Source organism: Cyprinodon variegatus, unplaced genomic scaffold (assembly GCF_000732505.1).
Source record: "Cyprinodon variegatus isolate N-32 unplaced genomic scaffold, C_variegatus-1.0 Scaffold480, whole genome shotgun sequence".
NCBI classification, from domain to species: Eukaryota; Metazoa; Chordata; class Actinopteri; order Cyprinodontiformes; family Cyprinodontidae; genus Cyprinodon; species Cyprinodon variegatus.
This window is the reverse complement of record NW_015150933.1, coordinates 354600-369325: the sequence shown is the minus strand read 5'-3', so window position 1 is coordinate 369325 and position 14726 is coordinate 354600. Positions and strand designations below refer to the sequence as shown.

General features: G+C 36.4%; 1 protein-coding gene across 1 annotated transcript; it reads right to left on the bottom strand.

Annotated features, from left to right (window-relative positions):
• Positions 1 to 11077: 11077 nt before the first annotated feature.
• Positions 11078 to 13940, bottom strand: inafm2 (InaF-motif containing 2). The gene has a single exon (XM_015389906.1). It carries the CDS (start codon positions 13471 to 13473, stop codon positions 12913 to 12915), a length of 561 nt encoding a protein of 186 aa, XP_015245392.1. The 5' UTR covers positions 13474 to 13940; the 3' UTR covers positions 11078 to 12912.
• Between the last annotated feature and the right edge of the window lie 786 nt (positions 13941 to 14726).

Here is a 14726-nt window from a genome sequence, read left to right as displayed (position 1 = left end):
CCCGAGCTTCAGTACATTTTTGCCTTGAATGATTCATACGTCCCAGCTGAGAGGTTTAACAAACAAAAAGCATTCCTATGTAAACTTTAGAAGATGGTTAGAAAGGCATGAGGAGTAAAACAAATTTATAGGACACTTTTAAATATCTTAAATTATATAAAACAGAGAGGGGTCTTCCATCAACATCTCGCTGCACACTAATAATGATGCTTCTCCATATTTATATTACAGTTCTTCTGTAAAAAAAAAAAAACTAATGGAAATTTCCAGCTTTAAAAACTGCTGGAAACTTAAAGTGAAACTGCATAAATTGTTTACTGTTACTTGGATCTAAGAAAAACTACATTTAGTGGGTCCCTAGTCTGTGTTTTTCATTCCTTCAAATCAAAATGGTAGATAAATATTTTAACAAAAACTTTTATTTTTTATTTTTTTATATTGCTTCTATTTGTTGTTTATGTAAGCAATCCTATAATCTTTTATTTATCGTTATCACTCTGGAAGTCTCAGCCCCTACTCTTACTCCACCTGTTAAGAATTGAACGTTTTTATTAAGGTTAAAAAAAGAAAGTTTTGAGGAGAAAATATGTAGCTGGGATAAAATATATCAGGCTTCAATTTGCTGAGTGCTCCCTTCCTGCTGAATGTGATTAATTTACCAGGAGCTCTCAGCAGGGTTGTTGCCTTTGAAACAGGTGGGACCTCCCATAGGGACCAGTATTTAATTATCTCCTCTCAAGGCTATCTCCATGGCAGCCTTCTGGGATTGACCTACAGCACATAACAACAGCCTATCAAAATTACAAATCTTTTTTTTTTAAACTGCACAATTTAGATTCTAATTTCAGGATTAAAAAAAAAACAGCCCCTCCACCCGATTTGTGTGTAGGATCATTTCCATGCATTTTTTTTTGTTAAACTACATAACAATTTAAGATTTTCACAACATACCACACTGCAGTGGGGGTGTTGCTGTTTTATGGAAATGATTCCTGTAGGCAGTTTTAGAAGACTGAAGTGCAGTGTGGGATTAAGTCAGCAGGAGAGAGGACCTTCACGTTGATTTCCTACGGGCCCCTCTGCAGCTCGGTGAAGCGATGTTGATGCAGAGGTCTGATGTAGCAGATCCCATAGGATCCTGTTTTTACTGTAACTCCTTTTACTGCAGATTTGGGGTTTCAGATAGAATGAACTGTGAAAAATATTGACTTTGTTGATGATATTGTGATAAAGAAAAAGCAAGCAAAAAATAAATAAGAAATAAAAGAAACAATATCCAGGAAAACAAATAGGGGGCTAATGGATAACTATTTAAGTTATCCATTTTGTAGCAAGGAAAGCTGTCTTCTAAAACAGGAAGTGAGGCAGTCAACAGATGAATGGATGTGCAGCCGTTTGTTGGCAAATAGAGAAGGTATTGAGTTCATTTGCTATAACAGTCAGCCCTTCACAAAGCATGGAAACGCTAAAATAAAAAACAACCGAAGAGGTTAATCTTCTAAACCAACGAAAGACACTCAATCACTTTTACCCTATAATTTTGAATTTGAAATAAGGAGCACCCCATATTTGAAGGAGGACACACTACAGTGCAAAGACACTTTGGCCTGAGCAGGGAGTTAGCAGCCGGACCCCAAAGGTGGCATAAGGCTGTTACCAGCACAAATGCTTACAGGTAAGAAAATCCTTGTCATGTTTGCTTAGTGCTTTCAGAATTAAACATCTAGTGACATCCTTGGATCACGTCTCTCTCCAAGTGATCCCCTGCTTGCTTAGTTATTATACATTAAATTAATCAACTTCAGTTGCAATTATATTGCCTGACCCAAATGAGAGACAGAGTATCTATAAGTGCAGTCTGATAACATATAAGGTTTTTAGATTTCCCTTCCACCAAGACCCTGAACAGAATTAGCTCAAAGTGACTTTAAGGCCAACAGAATAAACTGGGTAAACTGACTGCTCACTGACTTTAAACAGTTTTAGCAGGCAGACCAGGTCCTTGGAATAACACATGTTGACGGCCTCATTACTCTAGAACTGTTAAACTCTCATCAGTAAATTACAGATTGATTATGTTGGGAAAAGAAAAGTAAGACCGTAGCTGATTAGTCAGGTGATGGTTTTTCTGAGGAACATGTGAATGATTGTCTGTGCCCTGAAATTATTATTTACTATTATTATTATTGTTTGCTCTGCAGTTATGATGTCATTCTTTTTGTCAGATTTTTAGGGACAGCAAAATGAAGATGCTTCTGGGGAAAAAAATAAAGGGTGGATCTGAGTTCCAGTCTGGGTTTGCAATGTTTTATTAGCTTAGAGCCCAGTAAAGTAACAGTGCAGGTCTGACATCAGATTTGATAAATGAAGGTTAAATGGAAGTGAGTCCAGAGCTTAGTCTGCACCCGAACCTTAGAAAACGCGACCAGACTTCCATCCCAAGGGGATGTGAGTCATCTCTTACCACCATGTTGAGCTTTAAGCTGTAACGACCACGCCTCTACATACACTCTTCTCACAGTGACTGTTTCCTCTCAGCTATATCCTTCATCTCTCTCCTTCTACTAGAAATAGGAAGGCTGAGAGCATTTACTTAAACTCACAGCCTCATTAAACTAATTTAATCATTATTCCAATAAAAAAAAATTGTCAAAGTATTTTCTATTTTAAAGGTATGTGAAGAAAACAAAGTCCTTTGATCAGATATCATAGACTGACTGCACCATCGCCGGGATAACACATAACAGAGGCAGCATCATGCTGTGGGAATGTTTTTCTTTCCTATGGGCGTGAAAGGTAAAGTGGTGTAAATGTAGCGTAATACTGAAAGAAAACCTTTAAAGAAAGGATTAGAGCTTCACCTCTCAGTAGGACAGAGACTGTTAATATATCACTAGAGCTGATTTGTCCAAAGTGTAGATTAACCTCAGACTATGATATTCAAAGAAGATCTTTCTCAAATCTGATAGGCAACAAAATGTAAATCTGCCCACACATATTACGCTTCACTAATCTGGGTGATATTTTTGCTAAACTATTCTAAACTTTTAGACAAAACAGTTTAGAATTCAGGGGAAAAAATCCTAAAAAAAAGAAAATAATGTTTTCCTACAGTAAGCTTAACACTTAAAGTAAATTTTATTTTGAAATCCTATTATCTGTTTAATTTATTTGTTAATTTAAAAGTTGCAAAAACATTAATTTTCAGTCTGGGTTTGTGATGTTTTATCAGCTACACTTAGAGCCCAGTGAAGTAACAGTTCTGGTCTGACATCAGATTTGATAAATGGCAGCAAGCTCAGAGCTGGGTCTGCACCCGAATCTGAAAAAACGTGACCAGATGTCCATCCCAAGGGGATATGAGTCATCTCTTACCACCATGTTGGGCTTTAAGCTGTAACGACCACGCCTCTCCTCACAGTGACTGTTTCCCCTCAGCTGTATCCTCCATCTCTCTCCTTCTAGTAGACATAGGAGGGCTGGGAAAATGTACCTGAACTGCCAGCATGTTTTAAAGTTTATTAATTTAGTATCATTAATCTATAAAAAAAATGTGTAAAAGGGTTTTTTATTTTAAACACATGCTTCGGGATTGAATGCTGTAAATACAGATGATGCATTTGTTCATGTTTTTAAGCTGCTATGCAGGCTCCAATGTAGAATCAATCAAACAGTTTGTCACCAACACAGCTAAAACATTTATGCCTTTTTTTGTTGTTGTAGAGTTTTGTTGACATTAGTAAATAAGTGAAGATTAAATCAACCTTCAGAAAGATAAGCTTTAAAACCCACCTTCCTTCAGTGACATCACTACAGTCAACTAATCGATGATCAATTTGTATTTTATTTCCTCTTTCTTTTCATAATTGCTCTACACTTCTTATAATGCTAGCGAACAGGTTTGTCTTCTATGATGTCATCAACATGGAAGAGAAATCTGAAATACAAATTTAGAATCAGCAGTTTCTTCTTCAGAGCTTTTTTATGGAAATAAATATGGTTTATTACATTTTTCTTAAAAAAAAAATCCACTACTTGATAGTAAAACTGTTATCAAAATCTTTAGTAAATTCAGTCTTCATCCTTACTTTTTTGCCCCGTATTATGAGAGAGTCTTTCCTAAGCTGTTTTTTTTGACAAATACTGATTTGACTGAAAGAACTTCAATTCATAATTTTTTGCTATGTAACACTGAATAAGCACATGTTTACATTTTTTCACACTTCACAAGGTGTTAAACAGATTTAAATATGTTGTCACAACTTCCATTTTAAAGGGGCCCAAATCTGACTTTATTTTGTGCAAAACGTTTTGCTTTAAAAAGTAGCAAAAAGACAACAAAGGAAGAAAGACATCTTAAAAGATCCATCTGATGCATCATTCATCATTAGTATATTTTGTAAAAGGTTCCAGCTAATAATTGGAACCATATCCATCTTTCAATTGCAATCATTTTAAATGTATAAACTGTGTTCCATAGCCTAGCGCTTTTTTTAAACCACGAAAAGTTCAAATGAAAAACCTAACTTAACAGTTAAACAGAGTTTTCATATATTTTTCTAAAATAAGCATAGGTTGTAAGGGTAAGACAGTCTTCCACGAGAAGATCACATTTAAAATGTGTCTGTTATCCAGAAACTAAACAAGGGTTAATCATTTCTATTTAGGAGCCTCTCTGTGCCTAAATAATTCACAAGACAACTAAAACAAACCCCAAAAGATTTATCTAAAAAACTGCCTTCTCCTGTGGTCTGAAAATAAGTAAACAGACAGCAAATCAAAAGAACAACCTCAGATAAGAAATCAGACTTCATTTGGTTTGAACTATAAAAAAAATAATAGGGTTAAGATTGAGAAAGTGCTTTGTAGAATATTAAATAATCCCACCATTTTAAATTAATATATGTTTCAACAAAAACCTTCAATGTAATTCTGTTCACGTGTTCTGCCAGACATCAACCCAAGCACTGCTTAACTTGAAAGTAAAATCGTCGTCCACATTGTTTACTCCTATTTAATGAGGCTGGTATCTTCTGACACCCCTGAACACACAGGACTAGTAATAGCATAAAACAATCACCCATCTGTGTATAATTACAACCCAGCATAAATGCAAACGTTCTGTGAAGGCTTTGTATGAGAACACTAATAAACAGCATCATGGACATCTCACAGAGCACTGTATTAATGGAATACTGCAGACCTGGTAAAACATACTAAAGCCTACAGACAGTGAAAACTGAACTTTATTCAGAGAAGATGCCAAGATGCCTTGTGCAGCATCTCTACAGCTTTGGGGGAGCTGCAGAGATCAACAGCCCTGGTGGGTGAATATTATAAAGGCACTTCACAAAAATGACCTTTATGGAAAAACTGAAACCAAGGAAGTTTAGAGGAACCAAAAGAACCAAACATTGCCCCTGCAATGTAGTATCATATTAGCAACACCAGGGTTTAAAGTCAATGGAGGGAAGGAAAACAAAGGGGGAGATTTGATGAAAACCAATTAGAGGTGGAAATGATTTACGAGTCGGATGGAAGCTGACCTTCAGACAGGACAATGACAATAAACATACATTACAGGATTAAATTAAATCAAAGGATACTCAATTGTTAGAATGGCCCAGTTAAAGTCTGGACCAGAACCAAATGAGAATCCATAGAAACACTTTAATATTGAACACTCTCCATCCAATCTGATATTCCAAAAATTGAAAAGTTGTTTCTCTGTAAATATGCTAAGCTCAAGAAGCTGTAACTCTGTTTAAATTTGCAAATGGAAATAAAATTTTTTAGTTTGAAATTTCTTAACTTGCTTTCCAAAATCACAATTTTCTTTCTTACATTTAATTCTTAAGATTTACCGACCAAATAAAGCCCCATTGAAATACATTTAATTTTGCTGATTCATTGTGGCAAAAAAAGAGATAATTTTGCAAGGCACAGTGCAAACATCTATAAACGCCTTTTCAAAGAGTTATCTGCACAAATGTTGTTATGCAATTTCTTCCTTTAGCCAAATTAACAAATCTCACATTACTCTCTTTTTGAACATATGGCTGACTTGACATCAAATAATTAAATCATCTGCTTGGGTGAATAGGTTCAAGAGGCATGAGGTCATACACTGTGAGGTCTGACTCACAGGCAGTTTCCTGCAGTATCCATCCAAACACATAAACTCCTCCATCAGAAGAAGCAATACAATCCATTGGCTGTGCAAATTGTAGGTCCAAACATATAAACAGACACCAGTCAGTTGATGCTGTAATTATTTTCTTGCTGCCTCCTCTGATGAATGCGCCTCCTGTTTAGCACACAACCTTGGCTTTGATTCTGCAAATCTGTCATGCTGACACTACAAGGCCTGTCCTCGCTGTTTACATCAAAGTGAGGTGGTGGCTGCTCAGCGGAAATCAGATGATTTAATTTGGATCGTGATTGTAAATAATGGCTGTCACTGGCACCACAGAAGTCTAACCTCTCATCCAAGCAATTCCCTTTTTAAGACATCAAAATTACACTGAGCAGCATTGTGTAATGTGCCTCTCTGCTCCGCGCTGAGCAACAACAAGAGAGCTCAAATCGATACACCTCCCTCACACTCTGCTGGAGAGGAGCAGGGTGGCTGGTGTTATTTCCACTTTTAAGCTCGCTACATGTGCTTTTTATGAAGTGGAACTGTGGCAGAGTCTGGGAGATGTGGACATATAACCCCTCTAATCATACAGTTGCTTAGACTTATGCTGTATAAGAGCTTCAGTTTAAATCAGATCAAACTCCCAAGATCACAAGATCGTTGTGATGGGCCTGCTCTCTTTTCTTTTGTACCTACGCCTTCACAAGTTGCAGTGCTCATGATTGGACTCTGAGCTGTTCATGTAAATCTATTTGATATCCATGTTTGAAAGAACAGGGAGCATATTGAATTACCTAAATATATATTTTAATCTACTTAATTTGTATGGCTCTAAATTAGTGGTTCAAAAATGTTAATACGAACGTACTCTCAGATTCTTAAGATATTTCTAAGGATTTAAACATGAGTCGAATTCATCATGTTTGTTCAATCTGGAAAAAAAACATTGCAATACAGACAGACTGGAAATGGTTGAAAGAAATAGCAACGCTCCTATTAGAAAAATTTGAAGTCATGTCTCTAAAGTTGACTTTCTGATCATAAGTCTTTCCTGCATCTAAAATGCAGTGATAGCTGCAGTAAAAAAAATTATTTTCACTTCTGAAAGTTTGTATTTCACTAAATTTTGTTTGTACAATAATATCTACTCTGCAGTGTTGTCTGTATTGAATCACAGCCTGGAGTCTTAATGCTTGTAATGGTTGTTGCATGTTCTCCCTTTTCGGGAATTGGTTCTCCTCTGGGACACCAATTTCATCCCTTTGTCCAAAAATGTTCAAGTTAGTCTAGTTGGTTTGTATGGTTTGTCCTTGGTAATGAGGGCTTGTGTGCTCTGTGTTGCCTTGTAATAAACGGCTAACCCGACCAGGTCATGGTTCATATCCTGCATCAGTGACCCAGCAAAGGTGAGCTGGATGGATAAATACTTTACATGCATTATTGTTCTTTGAAAAAACATATTTTAAACATATAAAATGCAAACAGAAACTTTATGATTTACTACTATCACTAATGCAGAGTAAATTTATATATTTTTATCAGTGGAACTGAAGGAAATCATGTCTAAGTGGACATTTGGCAAAAATTTTATTTTAATTTATTTTATTCTAAAATGTATTTTAATTGAAACATTTATCTTATTCTATTTTTATGTGTTTATGTATTTTAGCCTTAGCTTTTATCTTATGTTCCTTAACTGGGATTCCTGTACAGCACTTTGGTCAACCCCAGTTGTTTTAAATGTGCTTTATAAATAAAGTTTGAGTTGAGTTGAGTTGAAATATGGAAAAACATTATTACATTTTTTTCTTTATCTTTGGCATATGCTAGCAATTAACAAGGACATTTTATTTCAGATACCTACTTTTTTTTTTACACAGTTACCATGAAATGATAACTGATAGGAAGGGTTAGTTGCAACTGTTGCTTTAATACTGTAAGAAAAATGCTTAACAATAATACTTATTCAATAAATGTCCATCCATCATCTATACCCAGCTATCCTTAGGGTACCAGGTGCTTATCTCCAGAGGTCATTGGCTGAGATGCTGTATAATGGCACCACAGTTTAGCCTCCACTGCCAAATCCATTCCACTATATAAACACTATAGCTGAATCCTATTTCAACTTTTAACTTCCTGTTGTGAGGGGGCAAGGGCTGATTTTTTATTTTTATTTTTTGCAATTACTGTATCTCTACTTTCTACTCCTTACATTTTAAAAATAGTCTTGTTAGTTTTGTTTAATTTAAGAAAATTTTAGGTATGGCCTGTTGGTATAAAAAAAAAAAAAAAAAAAAAAAAAACATTAAATAATTAGCTTCATCCAGACAATTAATTTCTTTCTGGTTGGACTCACTCCTGCACCAACTTGTTTTTCAAGATGATGCTAGGATACATTTGATGCTCTTATCAGTAGTTATAAAAAAGTATAAGGAAGTTATCATCAAGAATCTTAGAAAAATTTTTATTTAATACAATTGCACAGTAACAAGTATAAGGTTTATATTTTATTGATGCATTACTTTATTTTATCCATCCATGCTTAATCCCAAGTGGGGTCATGAGGGGTGTTGGCGCCTATCTCCAGCTGTCTACGGGCGAGAGGCAGGGTACACCCTCGACAGGTCGCCAGTCCATTGCAGCACAACACAGAGACAAACAGGACAAACAACTTTTCACACACTCACTCACAATTAAGGAGAATTTAGAGAAGCCAATCAACCTAACAGTCATGTTTTTGGATTATGGGAGGAAGCCGGAGTACCCGGAGAGAACCCACGCATGCTCTAGGAGAACATGCAAACTCCATGCAGAAAGACCCCGGACCCGGAACCTTCTTGCTGCAAGGCAGCAGTGCTACCCACTGCTCATTACATTATTTATCAATTTAATTTAAGTAGTTTTTAAAATGGTAATTTTGCACTTTTACTTGAGTAAAAAGCTTAAGTTGATATTCTAACTCCTAAAAAGCGTTTAAATAGTAGGATTTATACTTCTATTTGACTAATAAACATGAATACTCTTAATACTCTGTTGTATTCTAATGTTCTTTTTCTAAAAAACGGAAAAAAGGAAAATATTAGCTTGGGTGCCATTCCGAACTTAGTCCCGCCCACAACATTTGAGGTCGGGAAGTTCGGTCTGGCATTGCTCAACAGTAGCGTGAGTGTGCTCGCACAATATCTGGCGGGCCAATCAAATTGTCAGGGCGGGCTTTATACGATGATGGACAGATGATCAACAGTACCGTAATCAACCACGTCAACAAAGCACGCTTGGGTGACAACAACAACGGCTGCCGCTGGAGAGTTGAGGTGAGTAGAATTTGCTATTAGGTCTGTTCTAGAAGATATGGACAGCAAATTAATTTTAAAAGAGGAACAGAGAAACGCGATCAAGGCTCATCTTCTTATTCTAGGCGTGCAACTGCACGCTTTGATTTTTGTTGACAACAACTATGCGTCGCTTAACATACAGCACTAAGCAATAAGAGCACTCCATTGCTCTTATTGCTCTTATCTATCCAATTGAGTGCAGAGGCATTTTTTTCCTGGTTCGTTCAAAACACGCCCCATAATCACAGCTCTATGGAGCAGTATCAGACTCATATTCTGACTAGAATTGAGTCGGACTACGTCAGGCTAAGTAGGACTACGTCAGGCTAGGAAAATATAGCGTTGAAAGCATAATGATGCAATTGGCTTCTTTACAAAAAATACAGTACAAATTATTCTTTAATGTATTCTGGTGTATTACCAAAGTGAAAGACTTTTCTTACCAAAGGTATTGATGTACCTGATAATATATAAAGTCAGACAAGTGTATTTGTAAATTTGTATACTTACTAAAAAGGTTTGCAATTTTAGAAAAAAGCTACAGGATTATACATTTCTTTAGTCAGTATTTTAAAACAGGATGAGAAATGTAAAACAGCTCAACAAATGCTAGTCGGTTGGTATATTTGATTATAATGCTGTTTAATACATATTCATATGGGTTTATTAGTTAACCTTTGTTTACACAACACAAATAATCCAAAACTGATAAAGAAATGTCCCAATTCTCTGCAAAGTACTTAACCACTTCCTGAAGTAAGTCCCAAGGGAAAAGGAGGGAAGTTTTACTTCCAGGGATGGCTGTAGGAAAGTAGGTTAAGGCTGTTTCAAACTCATCCATCTTTAAATATTTTGAATTATGAGGATTAGTGGTAACTAAAATATAAACTTATCCTTTGTATTTCATTTGAGAAATACATATGATTACAGTTTTACAAATTACATTTTAAAACAAGAACCTATTGGTTTGATCATTTGCTATTATTTTCATCTATATTTATTTCCAGACAGCTCTGTCTATATTAATCCATCCTCATTCACTTAATTGTCCCTTATTTGAAATGATTATCTCTTTAAGTAATTAATCTTGTACTCACTGCTCTGATTCAGTGATTTAATAGTTGTCAGGAATAGTTTAACATACTCTATAATGATTGCACTTCAGAGGCTCCTTTTATAATGGCAATGTTGTGGATTCAACTGATTAAACATGCAGTTGCAAGGAACTGATCAATGTATCCATTGTTACTTTAAAGCAATATTTTATGTCTTACCATATTTCAATCAGTTTTACTAATGGTTTGCATGCATATAACATTTCAAGGCCAGTTGTATTGAATTTCACTTTCCACCCTAGATTTCAGTGGCAGAAATATTCAAAGTTAACTGTATATTGTCAGAGAAGAGAAAAAAGACCTGTGGGTTTATGCTGTACTCTGAAAAGCTCTTCTGTATAATCTTTAAAAATGTAAATATGAACAATCCGGGATTTTGCATCAAATTCTCCTTTTGACAATTTTTTTAAAGTAATGGTATTCATCAACCCAGTGCCCACTGTCCCAACCTCAGCAGTTGCATAAAACGTCTATTAAAACCTCTGCAGCCCTTTTCCACTTAGTCTCCTAAGGTAACCTGCTTCAAATCCTGCAAGAGAGTGCTCTTCAATTTTAATATATATTTATTTGTATACATGTGTTCAAAATGGATAATGTACATTAATAAACATATAAACTTAAATGTAAATGTACCAAAAGGCTAGTTTCATCGGTATTCCCGGCGGGTGATCTAAATCGGCATCAGATCAATGTGCACAAACATCTTTTCTTTTCAGCAAGATGGGCTTATTAGCTCCACTTTACAGCTCATTTACATCATATTTACCTTGTAAATAGTTGATACCATAAGTTCCTCTGAGTACCACTAAAGGCACAAGTACCACCAGTAGTACCTGTGCCACAGTTCGAGAAACATGCTCTAAATAAACAAATATATCATCAGCATACAGGGTGATAACATAAACCTGATAGAAAACCATAGAAATTAATCATGTCCTACTGATTTTTTTGAATGATATATTTGACCTATTGTACATATTGTAACTTTGAATAAAAATCTGTTATAGTTCCACTAAAGTTTCAAGGCCAAAATATGTATGCCTGTCTTATATGTACATAACCAAATACACATAACATTTACATGGTTATATGCACATACTGTACCTGAGCATAACTTAATAATGTAGGCTCTTCTAATAAGAATCAAGGGTTGATCTGACAAGGAAAGCACAGTTTAAATGCAATTTGTAAACAAAATTAAGCTATGAATTGGCTAAGTTGTGTATGAGGGGCTCATGTGGATTTCATTCAGGCTGGCAGGATACTGCTACTCAACCCAATAGTGCATCAGTGCTGCAAACCCATGGTTTCTACTTTTTACTCAACTGCACATTGCATAGGCATAGGCTAGTATGAAGGTATTCTAAGCTTTATAAAGTTTTCTGATTTTTTTTTTGACTTAGCAGTCCCACTCTTAGATTTAGTCTAATAAGGTCAGAGAGAATATTGTTAAAAAAACGTTTTTCTTTGAGCCAGCTGGCTACTACTTCTTCCATGCTTAAAAGAAAGACAAATTAGATGCTAAATGTATGACTGATCATGGTGTATAAACAAAAGCAGCTCCAGCTATTATCATGGCTAAGGTTGATTTTGAAATAACTGTTTACAAGCTATGAATGGGATGTTACTAGACAAGGCCTTGCTTTAACTTCATCTTTGAATTAAAGATGTTTAAGATCCGCAAAAAGGCTAAAATCCTGCAAAAAAACAAACAAACCAAAAAACATAAACCCCTTAATGTGATTAACTGTAGATAAAAGTAATCCTTTTTCAGTTCAGATATTGAATTGACGTACAGTAAATCTGTGGTATCTGTGGTACTCAAAGTTATTAAACCAGAGCTCAAACCGACCTATACCTATGATGTAACCTGCAAACAACTCAATTTGGCAAAACATTTTCTGACCCATATAGCATTTAAATGCTGAACTAATGGTTTAAATTGATTAACGATAGCTCAGTACACCAAAACACCCTGAAAAATCTACTCCTTATAACTTAGAGAAAAATTTCACTCAATTTTGTCCAGACATTAGGGCAGGTGAGTGGCTTCAAAAGATGAGTTAAGGCATATAAATGTCCTGAAACAAAAGGAAAGCATAGTAAAGGGGGAAATAGCTCCTCTGTTCTTAGGCATGGAATCAAGATGTGCAGTCCAGCATCCATGCAGGGGCTCTGCAAACTGAGCTCTCCACCAAGAAGACCTTTATTTTAATCCGACCTGCGGTTTAGAGAATGTAAAAGTTTCTATTTTAAATAAGAGAGGATGCAGCGATGGGTTAAAATGGCTTGCCCAGTCAGTGTCCTCTCAGGTCCGGCTTTAAGTCGGAGGTCCAGATGTTCCTGCGGCCGCCTGCTCAGGGCTGCTGGTTTCGCTCACCGCGTCGCTCTCGTCCTCCGGGCTGAGAGGAGCGCTCCTGTTCGCGTCACCGTGGGAAGACGCGTACCGTCTTTCCTCCTGCGTACTTTCTGTCCCCGCTGCCACGTACGTGAAAACGGCCCCACTTTGCGCATAATTACTCGGGGTCGTGGACATCCCGCTTGTCTGGTTGACTGCCTTATCTGTCAGCAGCACTGTCTGTGTAGAGTTCCACTCTGAGGCGCTGCTGTTTGGAGAAACAGCTGAGATGTTGGCGGTGGGGGTGACCCCTTCAGGCACAGGCTTTCCAGCAGAAGAGGATGCGCTGGTCGGTTTCCAGATCAGGCTGTAGTAAATAGCCAGGATGATGGCTGCTAAGGACACAGACAACACATATGCAAAAACAGTGGCAAGTCTCACCCACTTCTTGTTAGTCTTAGCAGCCATTTTAGCCTTTTTGTCCCCTGTGTAAGTGGCAGGTTTGCCTCTCTCCATGTTGGGCATGAAGTCCCGCTCTCTCATGTTGCCCCTGTTTTTCCCTCGATGCTCTACAACCCCCTCCGTCTTGAAGGTTTTCTCCTGATCCCCCAGTCCAATGAAAAGAAGCAGAGGGCCGAGGAGCAGGATTCTTTACTTTTGGATTGCAGATGAATAGATTTCCCCCTTTATTTCATAGGATCTCGCTTCATATTAGGTGCCCGGTGCGGCGTTGCGTTTCATAACGCGCATCAAGCATCCGCGGGGTGACTGCGCGTTTCAGCATCAGGGACAAATCTGTCCCTCAGGGTAGATTCAGATACTCCAAAGGAACATCTGGCTGGATGGGCCCACTGCGAATCCACATCATGCGAACTGATGTCATGCAATAAGGAACGACAGAGCGCGATTTTCCAGTCCACACACAGAGAAATGTCTGTCTCATCCAGCAAATGAAGAAGCTGGCTCAGCTAAAAATACAGTGGAGGGGGCGGGCGGTGGTTCTTAAAGAAGTAGCAGCTGTGCGGCACCCCCAAGAGGATGAGGAGGAAACAGACGTCCCATCATCCATCACCACCTTCAAACCAGGACGGTTCATGGATGGAGCAGGATGTTGCAGCTGAGCGTCGGTCCAACAATTTTAGATGCGCGTCAAGAACACCGATATATATATTCATACCCTTGGAGAGGTTATGTAATGCAGGTCCAAGTGTTAAACCTACAACCAGAGGGCCATGTGTCACACATTTGATTAATTGTATATTAATTATATGTATTCCTACATACATATAGCTATTTACACATACATATATACACATACGCATACAGCTTTGCAAATTCTTCTCATATATATATAACATATATATATACATACTTCTATGTATATATATATATATATATCATATATACTTCTATGTGTATATATATATATATATATTTATATATATATATATATATATATATATAGGTTAATAAGTGTTTATATATATATTTGTTAGATATATGAGAAAAAGCTATATGTATGTATATATGCAGCTATATATATGTATATATATTTATAATTATATACATTCAAATACCTATATACACATACATATATACACATACAGCTTTGTAAATTTTTCTCATATATATAACATATATATACATATATGTATCATATATATACTTATATGTCTATATATCTATATATATATAGACATATAGGTATATACATGTTATTTATATGAGAAAAATTTACATAGCTATATGTATGTATATATACAGCTATATATATATATATATATCGTTGTGTTGAT

Excerpts from the sequence above, each read along its gene's own strand:
- inafm2 (XM_015389906.1), bottom strand. The coding sequence starts at position 13,473 with ATGAGAGAGCGGGACTTCATGCCCAACATGGAGAGAGGCAAACCTGCC.